Below are 24,534 nucleotides of genomic sequence, written 5' to 3'. Positions count from 1 at the left end.
TGGGCTTCCAACGGTGGTCCATGCCCCAAGCCCCTGGTCTCTGTCCTTGAGGCACCACTCTTCCATAGGGGAGACATTCTAAGAGCTCTCTTCCACATGTGTGCATTTTCTTTGGGCAAGAGAGTTCAGCTACATGAATATTCCGCATTTAGAAAAGAGGAAGGCAGCTTCCTTCTTCCAGCAGATTTCACTGTGCCCATTAATTTCTTCGGCTAAAATACCACGTTCCCTAAGTATAACAGATATGACATCCATTTAACAAAACTTGACTCCTGAGTCGGAGGGAGAGATAGGGGTACATTTGTGAATCCATGCGTATGGTGGGAACTTAGAAATCAGCTATGGGTAAAATTTTTTCTTTCAAATACTTTATATTTATTGCCCCTAAAGCAAACACTAGTCGGTTTTTATAAATACATCTTGGTGGAGCGTCTTACGCACGCTCAAGTTTGAGAAGTGCCAAGTACAACTAAAGGAGAAACCAAAGGGCACATCTGAACCAGCCTTCAGATCTTAGTGATGACTGGAGAGGGGAAGGATCCACATGCCACAGTCGGGAAGGCCATTCGGCCCGGAGAGTAAACCTGTTTGTACAATGGCTGCTTTTCATTATGTGCTTCCTAATCCATTGGGACGTTTGACCACACTTACTGAACGTCTTAGATAAAAATTAAAAATGTAGAAGCCTTCGTCCCTTTCGAATCCGTTAAGAAACTGGCGGTAATGATCAAATCGAATGGTCCCTCCCGTCTCCAGGGGGCTTCAGGAGAGGTAAGGGGTTGGGAGTCGAAGAGTAGGTAGGCTACTGCTGTGATGGCATTTCCGCGTGGAGGGCAACGTAAGTTTTTTTCCTGTAACGTGCTTAGGGATCTTCTCGGGACAATCAGATGCAGTACTCAAATTGCTAGGGAACAATTAGAAGGAGTATGTCGTCAACAAGTGTGTATTAATGGAATACTTGCAAACCTGAGGGCTGCGTGTTGCCCATCGGCTCCCCCGTGGTGCCACACTTGGTCATTTCCCAACGGCCCCAGGTGAAGTCGTTGTGCAGCCAGCTTTGAAATCTGATTGCCTTTCCGTTCTGAAGCATCTGAGGGACAAGACGGAGGTGGGTGCGCGTGTGCCCGGCTGCGCGTGGGTGCGCCTGCATGCACGTGTCTGTACGCGTGCGTGGGTGAGTTCCTGTGCGCCTCCGCGTGTGCGCACCTTCTTGCGCGTGCGTGGCTGTACGCATGCGTGTGTGCGTTTCTGTGCGTGCGTGCGTGTGCGTGCGTGTGGAGTACGGTCGCCAGGGCAGATACCGGATTCAGTGGCCAGTCTGGAGGCTGCCGGTAGCCATGGGGTTTGGCACCGGACTTGGTATCTGTGGAAATAAGCAGCGAATTGGAGAAAGATGAGGAAAAAGCAAACGACGGGACTCAGCCGTTTACTTCGTAAGGATGTCGAAAGAGGAAGTGCGAACCCCGTTTGAACTCGGGGGGCGCGGTTTTGCCAGCGTCCGGATAAGTCCGGCCGTGCTTTCGAGTAACGGAGCACACGAGCTCTGGGGCGTGTTCGGTGTGCGCTAATGTTGCTACTTAGACACGATCTGGTTGGTGAGGACACGAGTCGGCAGTAGCACTGAATTCCGGGTGGCCTCCCAGGGAGGGCTCCGGTCCAGTCCCTCTCGGCGAGGGCCACATGCGTGTGCTGTGGGTCGGAACCAGTGACCTCGAGCAGAGTCTTGGCCACTTTGTTCCTTGTACCCTGTTGGCCACGTAGGCATGTTCGGGTCACGTGGCCAGCCCCCCCCCCCCCCCCCCCCCCCCCCCCCCGGGGAGAGCCCTTCCCAGCGTCTCACCTAGACCAGGCACCACCCATCCACGAGTCTCGCTTTGCGGTAACACTGCCGACAGGCTGGCCCAGGCAGGCCCCCAGCGCCCCCGGGACCCACGGTGCAGAGCAGCATCGTGGACCGGGATCTTCGAGCCTCGACCAGGGTACCGTGTGGGGACGTGTCTTCTAGCAGGGAAGGAATGCTGTAATTAACCCGGCAGCACAGACGTTAAGGGTCACTTGCGATGTCCGAGCAGTTGTGGCATCTAGAAGGTTGTTTGCAGACGCTGCGGTTTCAGAGCCTCTAACAAGGCAGTCTCGAAAATGACCCGTGGTATTTCATTTTCCCTCCAACTCCGCACGTACCTCTAACTCTATCATGTGTAACCTTTACTTGACGGACGGTTGAGGCCAAATTCTTAGATTTTGTAATAGGAAGCATAGCCAGACGGCCTTCTAGTTTATTGAGCGTGAATGACATAGTCTGCATTTCAGAAGCTACTCAGAGTCTCTAATTGTGTTTTCCCTTCCTTTTCCCCCAGATGAATCGGCTCCTAAGGAAGTCAGCAGGGTAAGTAACGCGAATACAATTCCTGCTCCCCCCGTGTGGGAAATGAATACTCTCGGACGTACGTGTCCGCAGTGCTCTCACATGTTCAAGCACTAGAAACAGGACGAGCACTGCCTGTCCTCTCCGAAGCATCGCTCATGAGCGGTTGGAAACTGGAGGCCCCAAACCATGCACCGCCAACAGCTGCGTCTCGTCTGGCCTGCACATGCTCATGGGGTTTTCTGAATGAGTTGCCGGCATGAGGCACCGAGAGACTGCGTGGAAAGACTGGATTTCTGGCTTCTCTTGAGAAACCGTAACAGAAGCCGACACCGACCGGCACAGCGTTTTCCCAGCCCAGGCGCGGAGGTCCCCTCCCCACGCTCCCCCGCAAGGTGCCTGTTACCTGCCCATCCCCTGCCTTTGAGTTCATGCACCTTCTCTCTGGGACAACAGGAGGCGGCCACTTGTGTGTTCAAGACGTGACCTTCCCCCGTACTTTTAGGAAACATTAAATGCGCCGTTTTCACGTCCAAGAGAAATGACTTAGGGGGAGCTTTAAGAGACCTAGCAAACTTCAGAGTTGATGGGGCACGAGTACCGAAAGCCCTGAGCATGCTGTGCTTGGACTGCAGAGTCATAACGAATTACGTAGAAACACATTTTAATTATACTGTATCCATAAAGATCTTAAACGTGGATTCAGTAGCGGAAATACTCAGTTTGAATTGCGTTGGACGCGACTTTAGGTGAGACATCGCTATTATAAAACACAAGCTGAAGTGCTCTTCGTGGGCTTACCTGCACAGTTATCTTCCTTTACTTTTGAAAATCTGAAGAAAGGAAGCTGAAAAATGACCAGGCCATCCCTGCAGGCTGGGCACCATCCCCTCTGTCCACAGCAACCTCTACGGGGTTGGATCGGAGACTGCCACAGGTTAACAGAGCTCGCCAGTGGGAAGTTCCCCAGTCTGGGTGCTCCAAGGTGTAGCAGGGGCGGAAAGGGTCAGCCTGGAGCTTCTGTATCCCCCGAGGAGAGGCAAAGGCTAAAACGTGATGCTTGAGGACAAAGAGGGCGGCTGAGAAGCGAGCGCGGGCCGGGTCGTAAGCTGCTGGAGTGCCACTGTCTTGTCACATGTCTGAAGCAGCTCTGTGCACTTTGTGAGTGAATCAGGGCAGTCGGGAAGGAAGCTCCAGTTGGCTCACCAGTCGTCCTTTTTGGTTTTTGACTTAAACTATAAGGAATGCCTACCCTCAGTTTAGCGTTTACAATTCTGAAGAAATTTTAGATTTTGGTGTTGTTTTGAGGGAGGTGGGGAAAGGAATAGGGTTGTTGTAGCCGATCTGTGTGTTTTCCCGACATTCTATTGTGCTGACAACGGTTAGAATTGTATTTCTGTCCTCGGCTTATGTCAGGATGTTAACTCTGTTCCCTTGTTCTCCAGAACCCTCTTCCTTTGCCTCCAGTGTCCCCAGATACAGAGATTTCCTACCGCGGTGCTATAACCGATTTGGCGATCGCATCCCACTCCTTTAAATATAAACTAGGTTATATTTGGGTAGAACAGTTGTATAGGCGAAGAGTGGCCTTTTTTTTTTTTTTTTTTACTGAATACATTTCTGTGTATTTTAGTTACACAAAATATCGCTGCAGGACATCTCGGATTCAGATCATGACCGTGTCATGGCGTCCTCAGTGCGCCTCTTTCTGGGCAAAGCATCTTTGAGTAGAGGGATTGTGTCCTCTCTTTTCTGGTGAAACATACTTTTAAAACAGTTTCTCAGAATGCTTCCTTAGAGTCTGGCTGACGCTCTCTAGACCAAGGGTACATTATCAGTACGTTTTTAGAAGGTGGCAGCTGTGACTTGACGTTACAGACCCATTGTGGCAGGACGCCGAGACCGTGAGGTGGGACAGGGAACTCCTTGGAAACAGTGCATCTGTAATACGGTTTTAAGGGAGAATTCCCTTTGTAAAGAAACTTGTAGACAGAGTGGTCGGGGGAGTTTATTTGAGAAGTTGACACTTGAGCAGAGACCAGAGGGAATAAGAAAACCGTCCAGAAGGAGGAGACGAAGGGCAGAAGGGCAGCGAGGGCTGGGGCTGGAGTAGAAGGGGGGTTCAGGCCTGGGAACTCACTGCACAGGCTGTGGGTGGAATTCTGAGAACGATTGGAAACCACTGGGTCACGGTCTAACTTTAAAAAACAAATTTGTTTATGTTTATTTTTGAGAGAGAGAGTGCGCGCACACGAGCAGGAGAGGGGCAGTGAGAGAGGGAGACGCAGAATCCAAAGCAGGCTCCAGGCTCTGAGCTGTCCTCACAGAGCCCTACAAGGGGCTCGAACTCACGGTCCGCAAGATCATGACCTAAGCCAAAGTTGGGTGCCTAACCGACTAAGCCACCCAGGTGTCTTTGGGTCACAGTCTAACTTAAACATTAGGCGAGTCCCCGTAGCTGCTGCGCTGAGAGTATACACAGTGGGGAGAGCGTGAGCACAGAGGGCCTGAGGGTAGTTTAGGGGGTGCAGGCAGGGGGTGGTGATGGCTGGCGTGCGGGCTTTAACCGTGGGGTGTGAGCATTCGTCAGGCGTACTAGGAAGCAAGAGCTCACAGAGTTTGCTCATGGCTTCTCTGTGGTAAGAAGACAGGGCTCAGGAACGACTCCTGGCTCATTTGGTGTCAGCACCTGCTAGAAAGAAGTTTTTCTTTACAAGTAACTTGGGGCGGTGGGGGGGAACAGCCGGACGAGTGTCGGGGAGTGAGGCTGGTGAGACTGGACTTCTCAGACAGAGATCACAGAGATGGTTAGAAAGAAGGTGCTTCTGTTGAGCCAGGAGGAAAGGTCATGGCTAGAGACGTAGAGGTTCCTAGGGGATGGTGTCTCATGGACAGTGCCAGGGGACAAAACGACATCACTGAGGCAGTTTGTCTTTGGAGAAAAAGGGTCTGAGCACTAAACTCTGGACACTCCAGTTGTTTCGTGGAGGAGACATGGAAAGGTTCGCAAAGGAGATTAAGAAGGAAAAGTCAGTAAAGTGAAGAGAACCAAGAAAACTTCTTTGTCACGGGGCACCTGGGGGGCTCAGTCGGTTGAGTGTCCGACTTTGGCTCAGGTCATGATCTCGTGGTCTGTGAGTTTGAGCCCCGCGTCGGGCTCTGTGCGGACAGCTCGGAGCCTGGAGCCTGCTTTGGATTCTGTGTTTCCCTCTCTCTCTCTCTGCTCCTCCCCTACTCACTCTCTTGCTCTCAAAAATAAATAAACACTAAAGAAAATTAAAAAAAAAAAAGAAAAGTTCTTTGTCACAGATTAAAAATAAGTAAATTTAACTCTAAGGCTGTACATTTATTTAAGCTGCATTTTATCTGGTTTTGAACCATCCCAGCATTTTGAGGAAAGTCTTACCTCTGCTACCTAACATTCTCTATTTGTCTGTTTTGAAGCTACAAATTTGAGTCATTTTTCCAAGGTGTTTTCCTACGCCCCCTTTTCAGTTTATTAAGTAAAGGGGGCAGTGCCACGCGTGGAGATTTCACCCATAAGAAGGATGGGAGATGCTGTGTCAGATGCCTTTGCTAAAGTCAGCATAATCCTGAGCAGTCGGCTGTACTCTTCTGGTCACACACCGTCACTCACTCGCCACATAGAGACCGATCCCCATTCCTCTGGGCCCATCAAGGAGGAAACTAGGTGGAACTTCTCCCATCGCAGTGTTTCCATCAGTGTGGGGAGGAGTCGGTAAACACAAGTGCCAAACACGTGCACTGGGTCCCACGGTAATGGATGCGGTAGAGACAGAACCAGGGTGCAAGGTGTCGGGCTGCATGCGGGCACGTGCAGCCAGGCGTGGCTCACGAGGGCAGTGACTGAGGACGGACAGAAGAGACATGAGGCCGTGAACTTTGCTGGGGGTGGGGGGGTGCGGGTAGGGGGCAGGTAGAGCCTTCCAGGCAGTGGCACAGCAGGTGCAGAGGCCTGAGACGGGAGGCTGCCTGCAGCATGCAGGGCAGGGAGGCCATCAGGAGGAGGAGGCTAGGGCCAAGTGCAGGAAAGCCCAGGTCACAGAGGCCGAGCAGGCCAACATCTGGAGGGATGTGCTGTCAGCCACATCTGTCACTCGTTTGCATCTAATCAGCACGATCAGTCCTTTCTTGTGTTATTACTGTTGGTGCTATGTTGACGTGGTTCCAGCTTATAAGTCAAAACAATCATGACCAGGAAAGGGAGAGAAAATACCAGGGTAAGAAGTGTATTTGGATGCAGAGTTGCTAGGACATAACCAGATTCTAGCTGGGTCTAGAATTCTTGGATATCATCTCAGTCTCTCAAAATGCTGTAGATCTGTTCCGTTACGTCTTGATTTTTTTTTCCCTTGTAAGTGTTGATGTTTTCTTTTCTGAATATTTAGCAAACTGTCATTTGCTGTTAGAATTCATTACTTGTCCCAGGTCGTATGTAAATGTTTTAGCTTTTGTTAATTGAGCCTGGCACGAGATGAGCTTTCTGAATCCATTTTGTAAGTCCTGCTTTCGTTCGGCGTATTTTGTGTGTGTCTTTCTTGGCCCATTGGGGCTGTCCTCTTTATTTTGTTCTCTTCCAGATCACCAGATGTCCGGTCTTTCTCTTCTCCCGTTCTCCTAACGTATCTTAGAAGAACCACTCAGATTTTCTCTCTGCATCATCGACATGGACTTTGGCAGCATAATTCTGTACTGGTGCTGATTCTGCTTAAACGTACAATGGCTCTTTTTAATTAAAGTTCCTTCTGTATTTTGGCTCTTTTCATTTCAGTGTGCCTTTTGACATCATCGATAAATTCTTACTACCTCGTTAATTTTTTGAAAGCAGCTGCTTTCCCAAACTTCATCTTGCACCGATTCTCCCTCTCACGACACCCAAAATCAGCTTTGTCCTGGGCGTCCTCCTGTAATACCGACCGACACCTTGCGTATTTTTGGTGGTTTTCCTTTCTCTCTGATATTGTTATTTATGTTAAGAGGCTACGTTGTCGGCTTCTATTTTTTATGTTTGTTTATCCTCGAACGATGCTAGGTTTGGTGTTCAGAGGTAGAAGAAGTTCCTCGTCTCAGCGTACCGTAAGTGTGAGTGTTGTCCGAGTTCTCCTATCGGATACTGTGATGGAATCCCAGCGAGTGACGTTCAACGACACCAGTTCAGTGGGGGGTGACCCAGGGGAACAGTGATCGAACAGAGTTGTGGACATCCCCACAGGAGAAGCTTATCTGTCACTTGTCTGTAGGTTAAGGGAAACAAACCGCTTGTACTGGAAGCAAGATTTCTTTGCAATGTTGTCGTTTTGACCTGGCCTGGGAAACAGTACGGCTACATCCGGTCTGTTGAGTGATTTTGTAACACTGAAGGAACGCTCAATTCCGTTAGTGAATCCTGGTTCCCTTGGATTTCTGCTCAGTGTATTTCTAAACACGGGGCCCTGCGGCGTAAGCAGGGGGAGCTCACAGCAGTTGTAGTCCTGGGTCATCAGTTTCCCCAGAGCATTTGCCACTGACTTCATGCAACGGTGCTGTTCTCGGGACGGGCAATTTTGAGTCAGCCCTTGGTGCCTGTTTTCAGTTTGGTGTCACTAGTTTAATGTCACCTTGAAGTTGGTGGCAGTTGCCCCGTTTCTCGGTTTTTGTCTTTAGTTCTTGACCAAGTGAGAGGGGAGAGATTATAATGGAATCGCAACTTGTAACTCATCGCTTTTCCTGGGATAGTCAGTCTCTTGCTCGTGTTTGTAAAATACCTATTACCGTATTTATTAAGAATTTCTGCGTGACGTGCCTCATACCCACAATCATACGTTCTGCAGCTTAATTTTGCATCGTGTGATAATCCGCTTCAGTCTAAGAAGCGGTATGATCAGGAGGGGAGGAAAGGTTTCCAGTCCGGGCAAAAAGGTAAACGGTTTTTCCTCTCAGAGGAGTTTAAGAGGAGAAAGGGTTTGCTGATGACGGACAGTGAGTTCCAGGGCTCAGCGGAAGGGTTCTTGTCAGCAGAGAGGGAGGAGGGGAGGTGGGTCGGGTCGGTAGGTGTGTGCAGTAGGACCGGCATCCGGGTGATGGTGGGTCCGAGCTTTCTAAGATGTGATGGAATCTCTAGAAAACAGTAGCCTGCAAACATTTGCAGACTTCTTTCTCCCTCTCCCTCCCTCCCTCCCTCTCTCTTCTCCACCCCTTGGTTTGGTTTGGTTTGGTTTGGTTTGGTTTTTCTGTTTGTTCATTTCACTGTCAGAGATTTATTTCAACCTTCTCTTTATAGAATCTAGTTTTATTGGATTGAAGTCCTACTGCTTTGTGATAGTCAAAAGTCGAGGTGGTAAAGAGGTACGTCTGAATACCGACAGATGCTAACAGCGGTGTGGGGACCTCACCCAGCCTAACAGGAAGTTGGGTAACTCAAGACAGATTATTTTACTTCTAAATGCGTTCATTCCTAACTCAGTTGTAAGAGCAGTGCTCAGTTTCTCGCGGAAGGCAAAGAGTTTATATAAAATTGAGCATTTGTCAGGGCGCCTGGGTGGCGCAGTTGGTTAAGCGTCCGACTTCAGCCAGGTCACGATCTCACGGTCTGTGAGTTCGAGCCCCGCGTCGGGCTCTGGGCTGATGGCTCAGAGCCTGGAGCCTGTTTCCGATTCTGTGTCTCCCTCTCTCTCTGCCCCTCCCCTGTTCCTGCTCTGTCTCTCTCTGTCCCAAAAATAAATAAACGTTGAAAAAAAAAATTAAAAAAAAAAAATTGGGCATTTGTCTTGAGGCATGTGTTGGTAATTTCATACAAGGAGTTTTCTCCCTGCTGTTCGGTTCTTTTGTTTTCATTTGTACTATCTGTGTGCTTCCTTCTTTACAACTTAAAATTGTTTTTGCTCGACATTTTGCATCAAGAGTGTTGGACCCTGAGGGGTTGGAGGGTAGTATTTCCTTAATCGACTGCTCTTGAGATGCTGCATAAAATCCAGGACGGATGATTGAGACGCATCTTCTCTCAAAAAGTAAGCATGAAGAAGATTCGGATAACCGCCTACATCGTGTGACTGGAAGTAAAAGCTTGACCAGCAGCCGACTTGATGTCGTCATACCTGTGCTCCTTGACTAACCAGTCACTGAGTGAGAATTCGGGATTTCCAGAGTTATTGTCCGAATCCGTTTCAGGGCGAGCATGCCATTACACCGTGTGACATGAATGAATGCCCTGGAAATTAAAAGCATGTGAGCCTTGTGAAATCGTTAAAGGACTGACCAGATCATTATGATATAGGTGTGGAATTTTCCTGTGAGTGGAATTTTCTGAGGGCACATTGCAGCGGTGTTAGGAAAAGCACTGTGGATACTCGGCTGTGAATGTCTCCATTTCCTCTTGGCTGTGTCGTTTGTTTCCATTAAGTATGAGCTGCTTTTGCTAAGTGCGGGTGCTCTTTGCCTTCCTTTGGTAAGCTTGATGAGACTTCTTTTGTGTGGCAGGTGTTCAGGATTTTTCCTCCCCTCTGAATCATGAACGCTAACCTCGTCTCCATCATTCTCAAATTATAGCTGACTCTATGTTTATGAGAAGACTCAGGCTATTTGATATAAGCCTCTTTTGTTTGTTGGTTTGTGTATCACAGTGTCTCTTATTTCTGCATTTGAGGTCGAGTATCATGCACTAACTTTCTTTGCAAAGGCTCTTCTAACAGCTGTACTTTGGATCCTGTGCCCATCCATCCACCTTACCCAGTGCTGCTTCAGTCTACTGAAAATCACTTACACTTGCATTTTTGAAAAAACCAGAACTACGCCTCTGAAATAAAATCAAGATCACCTTAATGCCGTCAGCGATGGCTGTTAACGAAGATTTCCTTCTGGTCTTTTCTTCACGTGCACATATTTATGCAGTAGTAGTTACAGGGCACATACAGTTGTGATTTTTGGTGTTTTTAGTTTGCATTATGCTGTAAGTAGGTCCTTATGTTACGCAGTCTCATATCATATTTAGTGACTGAAACGATCCCCTTCAATTTCTCTGTGGTATTAGTTTACTTTCTCACAGTTGGATCGTTGGATCTTTAGATTGTTTCTAATATTTCATAGACTTACTATCTTTATGTGTATGGCAGTTTTATTTACTTATTCATTTTTGAGAGAGAGTGAGTCCCACGAGGGGAAGAGAGAGAGAGAGGGAAAGAAAGTGTGGAGCCCAAAGCGGGGCTTGAGGTTACTCGAAGCAGGGCTTGAGCCTGATGGGGGACTCGAACTCATGAACTGTGAGATCCTGACCTGAGCTGAAGTTGGATGCTTAACTGACTGAGCCACCCAGACGCCCTGGAAATTTTATTCTTGTGAAATACTTCCGAAGGAAAAATGCCAGGATCTGAGGTTAGTAGGTTAATGGACATATTTTATGGCATTTAATACTCATTTAATACACATTTATCAACTTTTCCAGTTTGTGCTTTCATTTTAGCCAAATTAACAGTTATACATCATCTTGTGTATAAATGGCAGTGACATTGTTTTAATATTTTTACTTAGAGCAAATAAGCATCTTTCCATAGTTAAATAGCTGGTCTTCTTTTCGTGTGAACTGCGTCTCTGTGCCTTTTGTTGTGATACATTGAAAAGAGCTTGTCTGATCCTAGTGTAAATGTAAATCACACTTAGGTTTGAATTCCTAGATTTGAATCGCTACTTTGGCCACTGTTTACCTGGGTGATCTTTTAAAAAAATAATATTTCGGGGAGCCTGGGTGGCGCAGTCGGTTAAGCGTCCGACTTCAGCCAGGTCACCATCTCGCGGTCCGTGAGTTCGAGCCCCGCATCGGGCTCTGGGCTGATGGCTCAGAGCCTGGAGCCTGTTTCCGATTCTGTGTCTCCCTCTCTCTCTGCCCCTCCCCCGTTCATGCTCTGTCTCTCTCTGTCCCAAAAATAAATAAACGTTGAAAAAAATAAATAAATAAATAAATAAATAAATAAATAAAAATAAAAAAATAATATTTCAAAGCCTCAAATGTAAACTGGGGATAAAGTCAACCAAATTTAAGGTATGCAGCCAAAATAGGATGGAAATTTGTATTCCTATGTTCATTTATTAGAACACCAAAAATAAACTTTTAAAAAGCAGAAGAGGGGGAAATTAATAAGAGAAGAAATCATTGGTCCTTGATTTAAAATATAGATGTGATTAATAATGCAAAACATTTTCTTAATCAGCAAAATAGACAATATTTGGCTATGTATTCAAGAAATATAATCCTTAATTCAGGAATCAGAAAGGGAGTATAACTGTAAACAAGGAGACCATTCATAATTTAAGAGCGAATACTATATACGCATACATTGGAAAATTTGGATGTCATGGTCAGTTTGAGGAAATTGTTAAGTCATCAAAACTGAAGAAGCGTTTAGGAACCTAAATATACTATTAGCTGGTGAAAAATCTGAAAAGTTAGTAAAAACCACCTAAAATGGCCTGATGTCCGAAAGTTTTACTGGATAGTTCCACCAAACATTAAAGAGAAGAAAACTCCTACCTGATATAAGGTATGTATTTCAAACGTTATGGTAGGAACTCGTTCAAGGAGGAAAGTTTATTCCTGACACAAAAGTTAGAGCATGATACAAAACAGAAAAAGCTACCGACCGCTTTTACTAGTGCAGACCTAAGGGTAGAAATGCAAAGTAAGTGAATTCAGCAGCACTTTAGAAGAATAATTTTTCATTGCCAAGGGTGATGGTGAGGAGGTTGGCGCAGTGATCCTGCAAGAGAGGAGGAGGAGGGTTTGGAGCAGGATAGCGATGAGGGGGGTGGGGAGCGGCGCCTGGGGTGGTCGGTGCAGTTCTAGATGCATCTGGAAGGTAGAGCTGGCTGCCCCGGATGCGTGGCGTAGAAGAGGAGGGGAAACGCTGGCCCGGGGGGTCTGTCTGACCCTGGGAGGGTGGGTTGCCATACATGGGGCAGGGGTGGGGGGTGGCGTAGTGGTGTGTGTGCAGGAAGTCGAGGGGTGGGGGAGGTCATCAGGTGCCCAGGGTTGGCGTGCCGCTTGAGAGAGCTGAGAGGGTTCTGGACGGGGCAGGTGAGGAGGTGGCCGGGCGTAACACGAGTGAGTGGGGCCTGCCGGCCCGGGGACGGGGTGTGACGGTGTGGGGCTGGAGGGGATGGCCGAGGGCGCCAGCGTGGCTCGAGTAGAGAAGGCGACGCGCAGAGCAGCCCGGCGACAGGACGTTCACACGGGTGGCACAGGAGGTAGCGGAGCGGCGTCCGCGTGGGCGTGCGGCAGGGGTGCGGGCGTTCACGGTGCGCACCGAGCAGCAGGCTGACGTCACGCACGCCTGCTCCCGGGTGTCGCGTGTGACCCTTGGGGTCTGGACACGTGGAGGTCCCTGGTGACGTCACGGCATCTCATTGGAGCGGTGGGAGCCCGCGCGAGAGAGGACGGAAGTCTTAGGCGGCGGGTGCGTGGGGCTTCGCCTCCGAAGGAGGGGGGATCGCGGGCGCCAGCTGCGTGGGAGTGGAGGGGACCCCGGCTTTGCTGCCTGCGAGATGGCGCACGTGTCACTTTCTCAGTCCCGCCTGTGCGGCTGCAGCCCCGGTGCCTGGACGTGTCTACACCCGAGTCTAGCGAACACCGCCAGCACGCAGTGTCTCGTCCCGTGAGGGGGTCCTTATTAAGGTCCACGCCCTGGGCGCACCGCACGCTACACAGATCAGCGTCGCTCACTGTGGCTGGCTCACATCCCGAGGCCTGGTTTCTGTCGTGCAAGTGTTTTACTTCTGTCGTTGGTGCTGTCGTTGCCTTTTTTTTTTTTAATTTTTTTTTTCAACATTTATTTATTTTTGGGACAGAGAGAGACAGAGCATGAACGGGGGAGGGGCAGAGAGAGAGGGAGACACAAAATCGGAAACAGAATCGGAAACAGGCTCCAGGCTCCGAGCCATCAGCCCAGAGCCTGACGCGGGGCTCGAACTCACGGACCGCGAGATCGTGACCTGGCTGAAGTCGGACGCTTAACCGACTGCGCCACCCAGGCGCCCCAAGTCGTTGCCTTTTTTTAAGTGTTTGTTTATATTGAGAGGGAGAGAGAATCCCACGCGGGCTCTGAGCTGGCAGCACAGTGCCCCCTCAGGGCTCGGTCTCAGGAGCCGTGAGATCGTGATCTGAGCGTCACCGTCTGACCCCCCCCAGCCCCCCAAGCTGATGTTCGCTTATCTGTTTTCCCCAGCGAGGATTTAAATTTCGTGGGAGTTGGGGCGTTATCTGAATACGTGGTTGAAAAAGATCTGATCACCTGCCATGTTCAGAAATGTATCTGTTGAGTTAAGCACTTAGACATGTTTGCTTAACTTTATCATTCAGCTGCTCTGATAACTTAATCCTTTCGTACTAGCCTTCTTACACCTTCCAGAAATGCTTGCCGTCAGTGTCCCTCAGTGATTTAAAACTGTTGTATCTCACGGACTCCCTTTTCCTAAATTATCGTTAAGAAAGGCCCTTTCCTCTCATGGACCTTTTTTCGCCCTAAATTAAATTAGTTAATATTATAGACAACCCTTTGAAAACTTACAATAATGTCCTTTAGGATTGTTAAGTTTCCATCATTTCTCTTTCCTTACATTGAGCCGACATGGTTTTCGGAATCCCAGCCTGCTTGTTTCTACCACTTTTTAACGGGAACTCACGGCGTAAGGTCTTTCCTGCTCAGTCCCGACCCTGTACTCTGCTCTTTGCTCTCCTGTGGCCTCCAGGGTCTCTGTAAGATGCTGTCTGTGCAGTTGCTTCTCCTGCGCCATGGGGGACCCGCCTTGCTGTGGAACACCCCGAAACACCTCTGCGTGGCTTTTCCTCTGTGCTCATGACAGAGCAGGACGAGTAAAGGCAGCTGCTTTCGCTTTTGCTTTTTCCGCATAGTATTAGGATAAGCTCAGGATGAGTGTACTAATCCCTTGGTTGATGTTTAGGATTCGAAAACTTTTTTTAAGTGTATTTATTTCGACAGGGATGGCGCAAGTAGGGGAGGGGCAGAGAGAGAGGGAGAGACAGAGAATCCCAAGCAGGCTTCTCGCCGTCAGTGGAGAGCCTGACGCGGGGCTCGAGCCCACAAAGCCATGAGATCGTGACCCGAGCTGAAATCAAGAGTCAGACGCTTAACCAACTGAGCCACCCAGGTGCCTCTGCTTGGATTTTAAAACTTTTTTTCTAAAAGTGTCAGTGGCACCCTCTTTGCTACCCCCCCCCCCATTCACTTTGCCTTTGAGGCTCACAGCCATCTGTAAGTTCCCATGTGAGAGCTCATTCTTGGTTAGAACTTTTCTGCCAGTGGTGTTTGTGTGACCTGATGACCTATTTATAATTTATTTTAGCCTAAAATACCTAAATCACATTGATAACCCACTTGATATATAGCACCGTAAAGGGTTTCGCAGTTTCTTGTAAAGTTAAACATACATTTACTTTTCGACCCACGAATTTCACTCTTACAGATTTGCCTAAGATAATCGAAAACCTGTGTCCACAGGAAGACTTCTGGGTTCGGAAGACTTCTGGGTTCTTCTGGGTTCACACGAAGATGTTCACAGCAGCTTTATTCATAATATCCCAGAGCCAGAAAACACAAACATCCCACACGACCCACAGTGGTAGAACAGAGAAACACATTGTTTTTATTCACGCAGCAGCATGCAGCGAGGCGTGGAAGGGACAGACCCCTGGGACACGACAGTGGACGGCATCTCAGCGATCTTGCAGCAGGCTGATAGACTCGAGTTCAAAACGGGACACGTTGCATGAGTCCGTTTAGATAACATTCTAACGGGCAAGGCTAATCTGTAGCGGACAAAAGTCACAAATAGTGGTAGCCTTGGGGGCAAAGACTGATTCAGAAGGACCGTGGAGATTTTACGGAGAGATTAAATGTTCCGTGTCCTTTGTCGTCGTTGCTCTTACTATTTCTACCGAGATGTTTATTATTTTCTGAAGGACTCTTTTGCTTAAAAATTATTTTATTTTTATTTTTGACGAATAAGAATGGTATATACTTCAGCGCACGTGTACATCGTAGAATACACGATGGCTTGATCCACGTGTGCCTACGAAGCGGTCACTGCAGTCAAGTTAAGGGACGCACCCGTGCCCGCCAGGGCTGGGGTGTGTGTGGCGACAGCACCGAAAGGCTCCTTCCAGCGGTTTTCCATTTGGACTACAGCAGTTTTGGTTCCAGACCCGTCCTCTACATCAGATTCCAGAACTTTCTCATCTTATACCTGAAAGTTTGTAACCTTTTTTATTCAGTGTGCGTAGTTAGTATTTCACGTTCATTTGTGTAGAAGTTATCACAAATGGGCAGAGACGTCCTAGAGTTGGCTGGCTTGTCCCCTACCTGCTGAAGGCCACGCTGCGTCCAAGTCCTTTGCTTTCTGAAACTCACACGGGGTGCGGGTTGTGTCCGTCTTCTGTGGACACGCAGGAAGGCTGCTGAGTAAGCGAGCAGCGGGGGGATCAGTGCTTCCCTGGGCTGTTCTTGGTCTCTTCTTTTCTTTGCGTTTTAACTTCCTTTTGTGGATAGACACTTGCTCTACGTAAAAGAAGAGAGAATTGCATACTGACCGCCACATACCGGCCACCCAGCTTCAGTGATGGCCGCGTGGCTGTTCTTTCATCTGCACATCCCCTCCCCTTTTTGATTGCTGGTGTAGTTTAAAGCAAATCTCTGTCATCGTGTAATTTCAGCCCTAAAGGCTTCTGTATAGGTTTCTACTGGGAAATGACATTTTTTTTTACACAAAAACCTCAACTACATGCCATGTTCATGCCTGACAGGCCCACGTAGCAACAATACCTTCATCCTCGGGCCATGTTCAGTTTCCCTCAACTGTCTGAAAAGATTCTTTTTAAGTCGTTTTGTTCAAATCAGGGTCCTTAAGTGGTTACATGTGGCACTGGATTGGTATGTGTCTGTGTCTGTTTTACTCTTTTAAGTTCCTCTGTCTCTTTTTTTAAATGATCATCTTTTTCATTTTAATTCCGGTGTAATTGACACACAGTGCTACGTGAGTTTCAGGTGTAGGATATGGTGACTCAACAGTTCCACCTGTTACCCGGTGCTCCTCACAATACGTGCACTCTTTAGTCCCTTGCACCTCTTTTCCCCACCCCCACCCACCTCTCTCCTGATAACCATTGATTTGTTCTCTGTACGTAAGAGTCTGGTTTTTGTTCCTTTTTCTCATTCTTTGTTTTGTTTCCTAAATCCCACGTCTAAGTGAAATCATCTGGTATTTGTCTTTCTCCGACCCTTGGCATCATACCGTCTAGATCCATCCGTGTTGTTGCAGATGGCAGGATCTCATCCTTTTTTATGGCCGCGTAATCTCCCATTGTGTATACACCACACCTTCTTTGTCCGTTCATGTTTTCACGGGCACTCGGGCTGCTTCCGTGCTTTGCCTGTCGTCAGTAATGCTGCTATGAACATAAGGGTGTGTATAGCTTTTCAAATTAGTGTTTTCATAATCTTTGGGTAAAAAACTCAGAAGTAGAATGACGGGGTCATATGGTAATTCTATTTTTAGTTTCTTGTGGAGCCTCTGGACTGTTTTCCACAGTGGCTGCACCAGTGTGCATTCCCACCAGAAAGTTTGTAACCTTTGACCGTCTTTTCCCCCATTTCCCCCACACCCCAGCCCCGGACACCTGCCAATCTGATCTATACTCCTGTGAGGTTGGCCTTTTAGCTTCCACATGTAAGTGAGATAATATAGCGTTTGTCTTTCTGTGTCTAGTTTATTTTAATTAGCAGAATGCCCTCTAGTTTCATCTGTGTTACCACAAATCAGCAGGATTTCCTCCTTTTTTAGGACTGGACTTCTGTTTCATGTTTATTTTTGAGAGAGAGAGAGACACAGAGCATGAGCAGGGGGGAGGGGCAGAGAGACAGGGAAACACAGGTTCTGAAGCAGCTCCAGGCTCCGAGCTGTCAGCACAGAGCCCGACACGGGGCTCAAAGTCACGAGCCGTGAGATCATGACCTGAGCCGAAGTCGGACATGTAACTGTGACTGAGCCACCCAGGCACCCCACGGACTGAATAATATTCTGATATTATATCTCCTCTAGTTTGTATACATACATGGTGTGTGTGTGGCATTTTCTTGATTCATTCATCTACTGACCACTTGGCTCTTGTGAGTCATCTTTGCTGTGTCGATAGGGCTTTAATATTGGAGAGTTGATAGGACATTAATATGCAAGAGTAGCCATAAGAGGACATTTTGCTCCTATGATGCAATCGTGTCACTAGGAATCAAAGGAAGCGGGTGTACTCACCCATCCTCCAGGTTAAAGATTAGAATTTGAAGTCTAACGACGAAATTCAAACCCTAGGGCACAGATTATCACAGACAGCGCGTGTTGAAAAGTATTTTAAAGGCAGTGCGCTTTAACCTCCTTGTTTCGCAAATGGGAAGACGAAAGCTCGGAGGCACGGTGGAAGGAAACCCCGCGATAAGCTGCCCATGTTGTGCATCGCCTCCTTGTTCCCACGGGTGGCACCCCGTCCGGCCCAGAAGAGGTGGGGAACAGCTGTTCGTTCCTCTCCGCCCCACACCCAGGCCTCGGGAACGGCTGTGCTCTCCGAGGTGTGTGGTCAGAGCAAGGGGTCTGCCCGTGTATCGTGTTTATAGGGACCCCTGCCGGGTGACTAAGAACCCAGCTTGAGACCAGCTACAGTTCCCCTGCCCAGAAGAGAGAGAAAGTGTTCAAAGAACGAATTGGTTCGCGAACACCGTGTGTCTAGCGTGAGGTTTTTAGGCAGGAGGGTCTCTGTGTGTCTGGATCTAGGGATTCAGACGCTGTCCTCATGACTTAATCTGTGTCTCTTAGCCTCGCTCTCCTTTGGGTTAGCCTCAGTCCCCGATAAGCTCTTTCCCAGGACTTTGGGGGGGAAAAATGTACAACAAATGTTTCTAATTACTGGTGAGGAAGAGAGAGAGAGTATGTTAGGACGGAATCTTTTCTCTGGAGTTCCTCAAAACTGGCAGCAGTCGAGTTAGGATGCTGTTTACAGATGGTGAGGGAACAGCATAGGCTTTTGCAACCCCATACGGCCCTGCCACGCTTTGGGGGCATCGGGCTTTCAGAGCGCTCTTGATTTTTTCTGCCGGCCTTGCCCTGACACAGGGGTGTCTACCCGAGCAGAGGACCTGGGCAGTATCTGCAGCCGGACCGCAACTTGGGAAGTTACGACTGATATGGCGTGCACAGTACGGAGCCACGGCACCTGGTCGGGAGGCCTGTGGTCTGCGTGCGGCCGGGTGCAGCCACGCCGACAGGGTGCCCGGGTTAAAGGGGGGGGGAGGCGGACCCCAGGTAGGAGGCCCAGCAGAGGCCGGAGCAGAGAACGCGCCTCCCGCAGAGCCCGATCCGGGGGCAGACACCGGAGCGGCAGCACTAGGTGAGGGTCTCGGAGGAGCGGCCGGCAGTCTTGCGGCTGGTGTTCAAGCGCAAGAAGGAAGGCGTGCCGGCGGGCTTCCGTTCTGATGCCTTGGGGTCCCGCGCGCTAGTTCCTTTCTGTCGTTCTCGCTCCTGGGGAAGCTGTCGCTCCAGACTAATGCGCGTCTTGCGTCTTCACCCCTTTTCAGCGACGATCGTCAGGGTGGGATTCTGTCAGCCTCTGGGGACGCCTGGGGCACACGTGTGTTCCGGACTGCAGTCACCACAGGGGTTTGCACGCCAGCTGGGGCTCGCGTTTGAGACGCACCTGAACTACGGCCCCCTGGCTGCCCTGACGTCCCCTGGCCCTCCTTCACTCAGAGGATCCTGGGCCTGTGAATTGGCTCTAGCCTGGAATTCGTCCAGGCGCCGTGACTTGCCGCGGAGAATCAAGTCAAACTTGTGTCCGCTGAAACCTGGAACTTTTCCCGTGGACACGGATGAGAAGATAGCAGGCCACCCTGTCTCTCCCAGCTCCGGGGACACTGGGATCAGGCAGCTGCCTGGCCGGGTCATTCCGACGGCGGCTCCAGGTCCGTCCAGGATGCGAGCCACCCCGGCTTCGTCTCTGAGTGCTTTCGTAGCCACATAGCCCTGCCGCGCCAGGCCCCACCCCCACCCCCCGCCGTGCATTGAGGAAACCCCCTTGGATGGGCCTTCCTGGCCCACACCACACACTTGTGCACACGTGCCAGCACACCCTCCGGGACGTGTTTCGCACAGCCTTGGTGCAGGGATCGTCTGTGATAATGCAGCTCGGGGATTCTTCTAGAAGAAATCCACTCTAGCAGTCCAGTCTTGCTCAGACTGGAAGAGATACCAGGAAGGTCTGGAGTCTCAGTTGTATTTGAAAAAGCGTTGGCCACTTTTGGAACGTACTCCCAAGCCAGCACAAGCCCGTGGAACCCAGCATCTCCGTTGAGTGCACATTGTTGTGTGAATGCCCTGGGATCTCTTCTGTGCAGGGCAGGGTGTGTGATAGATTGCCAGGATCACCGGTACCTGTGGGCAGAATGACTGAGGGACTGATTCATCCATTCTTTGGTCTGTTCATTCACATCCCTTCATTCCCCAGCCATTCGTTGAGAACAGGGCTTTGCAACGACGTGGATGGAGCTAGAGGACGTCATGCTGAGCTCAGTCAGTCAGCAAAAGACAAGAAGCATATGATTTCACTCATACGTGGAATTTAAGAAACGAAACAAATGGAAAACGGGGGGGGGGTTAAAAAAGAGGAAGAAGGACAAACCAAGAAACAGACTCTTCGCTATAGAGAACACACTGATGGCTGCCAGAGCGGAGGGGGGTGGACGATGGGGGAAATAGGTGATGGGGATTAAAGGGTGCACTTGTGATGAGCCCTGGGCGATGCATGGAGTTGCCAAATCATGATAACGGACACCTGACACTGATATGACACTTACACTGGAATTTAAGGAAGAAGAAGCATGGCGAGTAATCGGCCTTTAGAAGCAAAAGATATCTGCGTGGTTAAGAAAGAGAAAGGGGGCTTGAGACGGTGTCGTAGGCAGACAGTGACCGCATTTTGTAGAATGTGAGAGGCCACCCCGTGGGGAGTCTGCTATTCTAAGTGCAGTGGGAAGGACTTTAAGCCAGGAAGTGACAGAATTTTACTTTGTTTATAGAACTTACCATGGTTGTTGTTTGGAGAACAGGCTTAGGGCGGCAAGCTTAGTGGTGAGGAAGCTTGTTAGAAGACAGCCTTTGGGTCCTTGGAGAGAAGTCACAGCGGTAGCTTGTGCTGGAGTAGCTAAGATCTAGCGTCCGCCTTTTCCCCAAACCCCTCTACTGCTGGTGTCCCTGCAGCCCAGAGCTTTGGGCTTCTGGGGGCAGCTGGCTGGTCCTGCCACGGGGTGGCCATGAGAGCTGCTCCCTCCTGAGCTGGGGGTAGAGTTTGGATCGGACCAGGGTAGTGGCCCCATCGTGGCAGGTGGCTGGAGAGTAATAACCTTCGTTTTACCCAGTGCAGCACACTTTTGGCAAACTTTTATGCTACTTTAACCGAATAGCTATATACAACTCCAGAAATAAAGCTGTAACTTGTAACACTTGATATTTTAATAGAAACATACATGGCACCTATAAATAATTCTTTTTTTTTACCTTCATTTATTTTTGAGAGACAGAGAGAGAGAGAGAGAGAGCGAGCACAAGTGGGGGAGGGGCAAAGAGAGAAGGAGACACAGAATCCAACGCAGGCTCCGGGCTCTGAACTGTCAGCACAGAGCCCAACGTGGGGCTCGAACTCAACAAACGGTGAGATCGTGACCTGAACTGAAGTCGGACACTCAACCGACTGAACCACCCAGGCACTCCGATAATTTTTTAAGTTTTTATTTATTATTTATTTTTGAGAGACAGAGAGAGACAGAGCGTGAGCAGGGGAGGGACAGAGAGAGAGGGAGACAGAATCTGAAACAGGCTCCAGGCTCTGAGCTGTCAGCACAGAGACAGATGCAAGGCTTGAACTCACACGCTGTGAGATCATGACCTGAGCCGAAGTCGGAGGCTTAACTGACTGAGCCACTCAGGCACCCCTGTAAATAATTCTATGTCACAGCAATTTAATTTGCAATCAATTTTTTAGTAGATTATAATATTTAAATAAATGTTCTTTAAAAGCATAATGTGTAAAAGCATAAAATTATACACACACACACACACATAAAGTTATGTAATTAATAAAAGGTTTTATAAATTAAGGAATTTTTATCTTATTATATTTAATTATGCCCTTTCTTTTTCTTTCTTTCTTTCTTCTTTTTTTTTATTAAAAGTACCAAGATACGAATATGCAGGGAGTTGTGTATGAATTAAACAGCTACATCGAACAGCGATTGGATACAGGAGGAGACAATCAGTTACTCCTTTATGAATTGAGCAGCATCATTAAAATAGGTAAGAAATGTTTTATATTCCTTCTGGTAGAACTTTTGAACCAAAGTGTCTTTCATTCTGTTGCAGAAGATGGAAAGAGTAATATACTTACTACAAGGCAAATGCAAGTCATTTATTTGCTTCTATTCTCGGGCTAAGTTTGAAGTGAAAATACTCTATTCTGAAACGACCAGAATGAGTCAAACCGAAAACTTCTAACTTACCCAGTCTCAAAAAAGTATCTGCCAGATGTGCAAATGGAATATACTATGCTTTCTAAATAAAGCCTAGTTTCTTTGGAACGTGTAGTTTTGTTGAATTAAGTCACATCTTTACGAAGGAAATCCTGAATTTTTAAGCAACACAAAGCATTTTAAATTTATTGGGGCAGATGGCAGATCTACATACTTTGATCACCTCTTTTCTGATGGGGAAGCTGTGGCAAAGGCAGGCCAAATATTTGACCCAAGGCCGCAGGAATGAAAAGGAGTGAACCGTAAGTCTATAGGCAAGCGATCCTCCGGGAGTAATATCGGTTACCTGCCGTGGGAACTGCCTTCACATGCCCTGAAGCAGGGTTAGGAGAGTTCAGCCGTGTTCTCTTCGTGAGGCTGCATGGATACGTGCATCACCCTCTTTGGGTGATGCTTGCCTTGATTACTCGTTATTATGAATATTGTGTCTGGTATTTTTTAGTACTTTAACAATTAAATCCCGTTCCTAAATGAAACATATTTTCCAATAGTTGTAACATTTAAAGTTTCACAAACATATTATTGCGTAGTGCGTTGGCTGCTGTGTGCATGTGAGGATGTCACGTCTTAAAGTTTGCAATAGCTGATAAATAATGAATGAAAATGTTCTATGTCAATTGAATAAAGCCATAAATTGGTTGGCTCGATTCGCTGCATGACCGTTAATTATGTTAACAAGCCCTTTCACACGATTCCTCTCTGAGGTCTCACCTTAAAAGAATTCATACGTGGTCTGTTCTTCCATTGAGATTAGTTTCTTCCTTTTTTATTACTTTGGCAGCCACCAAAGCTGATGGATTTGCACTGTATTTCCTTGGAGAGTGCAATAACGTAAGTATCTGAATTTAGATTCTGGTGCTCTAGATAAGAACGTGTCGTAAGCTCTTTGAAAAAGGTCAGCTGGGCTACAAACCACAGACACATGGCAACTAAGTACTTCAAACTCATTTTGTATTTCGTTTCTGTCTACGGTTGTTGCCAGGTGAAAAATCTCACCAGCGTGGCAACGTTTGGGCATGAAATGTCACAGTTGACATACTGTTTTGGTTTTGGCCTGTGGTGTCCTGTCTTATGAATGGCACCTCTGGACCGTTCTGTGCAGAAGATGCTTTGCACTGTGGGCTGGGGTGTCAGGGACGGCGTATGCCCTTTTCAGCACGCTGCCTGCAATAGAATAAAGCAAGGATGAAAGTGGAGCATTTTTTAGGTGAGTTCTTTGGACTTCCTGAAGGCCACTGAAACAGTGCGGGGACGGCGTTACTCCGTGGAGACCCCTGAGCCGCGGTGGCCGTAGCTCACACTGTTCCGTGGTGTGCCTGTCTTAGTGTTGCGTGCCATAGGCTGGAGCCTCTGTTTCTATTGCAGCTTACTCAGAGCACAGCCCATGGTCAAATGCAGTGTGCATAAGCAGTTCAAGATGTTCGGCTTACTGGCATTTGATTTTTGTTGTGACGTTAAAACCACACACGTAACATCTTAAAAGAATATTCTGAGCCAATAAGAATTACGTTCATAGGTTAACTGTATAGAAAGCGTTTATAAATACATTTGGAAAAATTTCACTGTGTATTTCTTATGTGTTAGGCATTGTTCTTGGAGATTTGGGGTTTCTTTTTGCACTGTGATGCTTGTATTCATGAGTAATCAGAATGTGTGCTATTTATGGTTTATAAAATGGTAATAGGAATAGAGACACAAGTATTCCGAGACGTTTAATGGTGCTCGTGACTAATACAGAAATGCAAAGGATGAAAAGTCGTTGCACAAAAATGTTTCCCGGCCGATTCACTGAACCCATCGTTGATCCTTTTTGTTCCCTCCCCTTGCATCGTAAAAATTTACGTTACAGGATTAAAAGCTCTTTGGGGCAAGGACCTTTTCTTACTAATCTTTGCATTCACCCAGCACCTCTCCTAGTGCCTTCCATGTACAGAGACAAGAGTTCCATTAAGTTGAATTATTCAGATACCACTCCTGCTTCCAAAAACTTTATTTTTTTTTTTAATTTTTTTTAACGTTTATTTCTTTTTGAGACAGAGAGAGAGCATGAGCAGGGGAGGGGCAGAGAGAGAGGGAGACACAGAACCGGAAGCAGGCTCCAGGCTCTGAGCCATCAGCCCAGAGCCCGACACGGGGCTCGAACTCACAGACGGTGAGATCGTGACCTGAGCTGAAGTCGGACGCTTAACCGACTGAGCCACCCAGGCACCCCGCTTCCGAAAACTTTAAATGATACTTCAGACGCTGGTAGTTTTAAATGGCTAAGCTACTAAAATAACAAAGAGATCTCATTCTTCCCTGTTCATTCTAAAAATTTATTTCTAAAATTTTGGGACTTTTATTTAAAAATTAAGAATTCCTTTAAAAAAAAAAAACTAGTATATTCCTTTTAAAAAAAAATTAGTATATTCCTTTAAAGAAAAAAAGTGCCGGTGTGTATGTGAGCTCGGTGCGATCAGGAGAGTGCAAGTCTCATTATGACGCCCCTGGGATCTGCAGACAGCTCACAGGGCTTGGCCTTGGCAGCTGAGTACCTGCCGTGTG

The 24,534-nt window shown here is 48.0% G+C and overlaps 1 protein-coding gene across 2 annotated transcripts in view; it reads left to right on the top strand.

Moving 5' to 3' along the window:
* Positions 1-24,534, top strand: part of PDE10A (phosphodiesterase 10A) — a 625,228-nt gene that overhangs the window by 499,790 nt on the left and 100,904 nt on the right. For both annotated transcript variants that reach the window (XM_086708295.1, XM_086708293.1), the window contains 3 exons: positions 2,358-2,386; positions 21,637-21,757; positions 22,772-22,821. In XM_086708295.1, the coding sequence (XP_086564421.1) occupies positions 2,358-2,386; positions 21,637-21,757; positions 22,772-22,821 (200 nt within the window). The remainder of the gene's footprint in view (positions 1-2,357; positions 2,387-21,636; positions 21,758-22,771; positions 22,822-24,534) is intronic.

The sequence above is a fragment of the Puma concolor genome, chromosome B2, assembly GCF_028749965.1.
Source record: "Puma concolor isolate L17-30 chromosome B2, mPumCon1.1.hap2, whole genome shotgun sequence".
In the NCBI taxonomy this organism is placed as follows: Eukaryota; Metazoa; Chordata; class Mammalia; order Carnivora; family Felidae; genus Puma; species Puma concolor.
The sequence above is the reverse complement of the archived record's forward strand: the minus strand, read 5'-3'. Positions and strand labels throughout refer to the sequence as shown.